Below are 4,544 nucleotides of genomic sequence, written 5' to 3' on the forward strand. Positions count from 1 at the left end.
ATAAGAATAAAATGTATATTTTTAAATAAAAAAGTAAAATATTTTTAAATTAAATTAATAATAAAATAAATTTAATAAGTTAATATTAAAATAAAATATTTTTCAAATTAATATATAAAAAATATTATGAATTTAAGTTAAGTATTTCTAGGCCTGTAAACGAATCGAACGAACACGAACGGGGGTATGATCATGTTCGTTCGTTTAACTTTAACGGAACAAATGAACCAACATGAACATAAACGAACACAACATTTCTTGTACGTGTTTGTTTGTTAAAAATGTAGCATGTTCATGTTCGTTCATATTTGTTCATTTAAATGATAAACGAACATAAATGAACGGAAGTAAACAAACATAAATAAACATAAACAAACGAACGTAAACAAACACAATAAATGAACATAAACAAACATAAACGAACCTTCAAAAACATAACAAATGAACATAATCGAACACAATAAATGAACGTAAACGAATGTAAACAACAACAATAACCACATAAAAGTCATTATTCATTAATATAACCAACAAATTTAGAGTTAAAATTATTTGGGTTTTAAATGGGTATGGTTTACATTTTCTTTAATTGATTTGTGTTTAAAATTATTTGGGTTTTAAAATATTAATGATTGGATCTTAATATTTTAAATGGGTATGGAGCTTAGGCTGAATATAAACAAACGAACATAAACGAACATACACAGACATAAATGAACGAACATAAACTTTAAAACCTCAACATTTTGTCTAGTGACCGAAATATAAATTTTGAAAGGTTAGTGACCAAAGTATAAATTTGGAAAAGTTTAGGGACTAAAAATATAATTTTTAAAAGTTATATTTATACTGTAAATGAATAGTTTTTTTGTTGTTGCAAAATTAACGTTTTCATAGGAGTCAGAATTTTGATTCAAGATTTGTATTAAAAGCTATAAAGTAGAAAGTCCGATAAGAATTCTAGTAATTGGATCGAACCGGAACTTCACGGAAATTTGAAGGATGATAGAAAAAGGTTGGAAATATTATTTCCATAATTTAGAAAAGTTAAATTTAACATGGATCAATGGCATTGAAGTTGATTTTTCCATGTTAAATCGAAATTGTAAATTAATCATCTTGAAATTCTCTATTATTTGGTATAAAAATTTCATGGAAATAATGCTTTGATGATGAATTTCATGAATTGGGTGGTTGAAGAACATGTTTGATTTTGAAAAGTTAATATATTATTTTTATGTTTGATGTTGTAGATTAATTTTCAAGTATAAGTGATGATTAAAAGCAATTATAAAGTCATATATAAGTTCGACCATGGTAGGGTTTATGGATATTGGTTGAATTTTGATTGAAGTTGATGTTAGATGTGTTCTACATGCTTTGGAGATTGAATTGAATCAATTTGGAACCTTGAGATAGTAAAAGGACCATTTTGCAAGTTTTGGAAATTACGAGACATTGATGTGTAATTGTTAAATTATGGGTGTTCATTGCTGGAATTTTATGTTGAAATGCCGAATTTGAAGTTAGACTATTGTTTTGGATCAAATTGTAAAATTTGGGGAAGTTTAGTAGTCAATTCGAATAAGCTTGAAATTTGTGGATTTAATTGCATGTTTGCAAATGTGAAGTTACTAGATTGCGTATATTACTACAATGTTGGAATTTTTAGAATTTGGGTTTAAATTAAGTAAAATGGTAAATGACCATTTTGAATAAATTGGAAAAGTCAGAATGAATTCTAAAAGAATTCATAAATGATGACTGAAATGTAAAGTATTGAAAATTAGATAGTTTGCTGATGAATATGAAATTATTTGAAATTGAATAATTATTTTGGAAATGTTGAAGTTGTTATGGAAAAGTGAAGTGTTTTTTATATCAAACAAGTATCGGATATATTTTATGGATTTTTGTTATTAGATTCCGCTTATGTTAGTAAGGTACTAATATATGCTTTGAATATTTATGTAGTTTATTATTTTGTTTAGACTGTGATAAATTTTGTAATCAAAGTAAATTGAAAGCAAAAGATCAAATACAAGAGTAACTAGTGAGGCATTACCAGGTGAGTGAATTATGATTTTTATGCTATCATATATAATATATGAGAACGGTTTGCGACGAATCAACTTCAAATGATTTTGAAAGAAAAGTTTTAAATTATATCATGAATTATTTTTATATTGTTTACAAAATGATGCGTCGATAATTTGAGTATAAATTACTCAATACATTTTATGTGATATTTCATTTAAATAATGTTTAAATAATTTATGAAAATGATTTTGAAATGATTATATGGTATGGAGTATTTAAAGTATTTTATACGAAATTTGCTAAATAAATATGAATGATTTCGGGTATAAACTCTCCAATGCAATGAATTTTGATAAAGAATAATTGAACATATATATTGTAATAGCTTCACAATTAATAAAAACAATATATTTGTAATTCAATCAAAGTAAATTATTCATATTATTTATAATTATAAAAGATGAATAGCATTAAATTTTAATAATAATAAAATTAACTCAATAAAAAATAACAGATAAAAAGTTAATAAAATTTATAATGAGTGTATGTTTCACTAAAAGTATTTTAAAAAATATGTTCGGGAAAATTTACCAAACTAAAAATGAATTATGTATCTTCATTCAAACATTAGAAAATATTTTCTAAAATTTATTTTCCAGAAATTTTAATTCATTTTATATACTACAATAATATTTTTAATTATTATCATTATTATTACCAATACAAATAATATTTTTAATAAAAACATATAATATTTCAAATAACATATATTAATCCAACTTACAGTAAAACCTCCCAATAGATGTGTAAATAGTAAATATCCTGAAAATTCGAGTCTGTCATACTTCACCCGCGGCTATACAGGGCGATTTGAAAGGAAATATAGCCTCCTCCCTCCCTCCTCCAAAAAAAAAAGACTGAGCTACATTCCGTACTTGTAATCAACAATGACATGCCTAACTTTTCGATCTCTCAGCTCTATGTTCGTCAAAACTAGGTATATTACTATGTCTACTAATTCCACTGCAACTTAACACAAATGAATTTGATTTGGTTAAGCCATTGACAACAAAGGGTAAATTAGTTTACTAACATTGGAAGAGCTTTAGGGAGTAACAAATACAGTAGAAGACTCACTCCCGTAAAGATACAGCATTGGAAGCATACCGGAAGATTAATTTACTACTCTATACATGTTATCAGTTCCATATATATGTTCCTAGATTTTAACTTACAACCCAGAAAACAAAAGCCACAGAACCTTTGCTTCAATGCACCATGCAAAAGCAGAACAAAAAACATAATCAGTTTCAGTTAAACAAGGTTAGAGAAGACAAAGAAACTGGTAATAGCTAGGGATGAATTGGCTGTTCCATTAAGTATTTGAAGCAATGGCCTTGCTATTACGTTCAACGCCCAACTCCAACTTCCCTGTCCCTACAGTTCTACCAAGGCTACAATCATAACTGAACAGCTGATCCACGGAGGTGACCACCGCGCATTTTCTCTCGGTTTTAGCTTTACCTTTGACCTTCTTCTTTGCATCTGAAGATGACGACGAGGTGGACTGTGACGACAGGGCTGATGGAATTTCGAAGTTGGTCTTAGCTTTCGACCCTCTCAGCCGCCTCGCCGCTGCATCATAAGCACGCGCAGCTTCCTCCGCCGTGTCGAACGTGCCTAGCCAGTGCCTGCACCGCCCAATACGGTCGCGTATCTCCGCTGACCACCTCCCCCACGGCCTCTTCCTCACTCCCCTGTAGCTTTTCTGCACTGAAACCGTACTACCCATGTCTCTTTTGTTAGACCCGAAACGTTGTGACACCGAAATGAAACCTGGTTGATTGCCACAGTTGATGTGGTGATTCACAGCGGGGTTGGTCTTGTTACCAAGCAGAACGTGCTGGCCAACCACGGCGGCTATCCCATCGAGAATCGGAGGTATTTCGGGACCGGTTTCCATTTTAGTTTCAAGTGCATTTTCACGATTCCTATCAAAACCATTAAAAGAGAAAACACCTGCGAATTCAGTGCAAAAGGGTTGATAATTTCGCTCGTGAAAATGGGTGGGGGCAATCATTTGAGAAGAAACCTCGGGACGATTGTAAGGCCAAGGCGTTACGTACGCCTCTGGGGTACTGAAGAGCGGAACAGCTTGGAGAGAACGGTAATGTACAATGGCGGGGCTTTGCATTGTAAGAGATGGAGTCAATTAGGAAGACAGATATTCAGAGTTTGATTGATGAGCGTAACACTAGCTACATATATAGAAGAAAAATATATATTATTATTTAATTGAAACAATTGTTTTACACATTAATAAAATTATTTTAAATTTATATAGCAAGTTTAATAATTGTACAAAAAAATTAAAAATATTTTCAAATTTATAGCTAATTAGTTTTTATGGTAAATTAATTCTCTAATTATAATATGTTTCTTTGTTGAATATTTTAAATATTAAAAGTTATAAGATGTTTAATTAATTATGGAGGTTGTTTTTG

General features: G+C 29.8%; 1 protein-coding gene across 1 annotated transcript; it reads right to left on the reverse strand.

The window, feature by feature from the left end:
• Window positions 1-3,415: 3,415 nt before the first annotated feature.
• Window positions 3,416-4,234, reverse strand: LOC120118343 (ethylene-responsive transcription factor ERF084-like). The gene has a single exon (XM_039138397.1). The coding sequence runs from the start codon at window positions 4,232-4,234 to the stop codon at window positions 3,416-3,418; it is 819 nt and encodes a 272-aa protein (XP_038994328.1).
• Window positions 4,235-4,544: the final 310 nt, after the last annotated feature.

The sequence above is a fragment of the Hibiscus syriacus genome, unplaced genomic scaffold (genome assembly GCF_006381635.1).
Source record: "Hibiscus syriacus cultivar Baekdansim isolate YM2019G1 unplaced genomic scaffold, ASM638163v2 tig00000935_pilon, whole genome shotgun sequence".
Taxonomy (NCBI): Eukaryota; Viridiplantae; Streptophyta; class Magnoliopsida; order Malvales; family Malvaceae; genus Hibiscus; species Hibiscus syriacus.

What these genes read in the sequence shown, in the direction of transcription:
- LOC120118343 (XM_039138397.1), bottom strand. Translation starts at nt 4,234, where the DNA reads ATGCAAAGCCCCGCCATTGTACATTACCGTTCTCTCCAAGCTGTTCCG.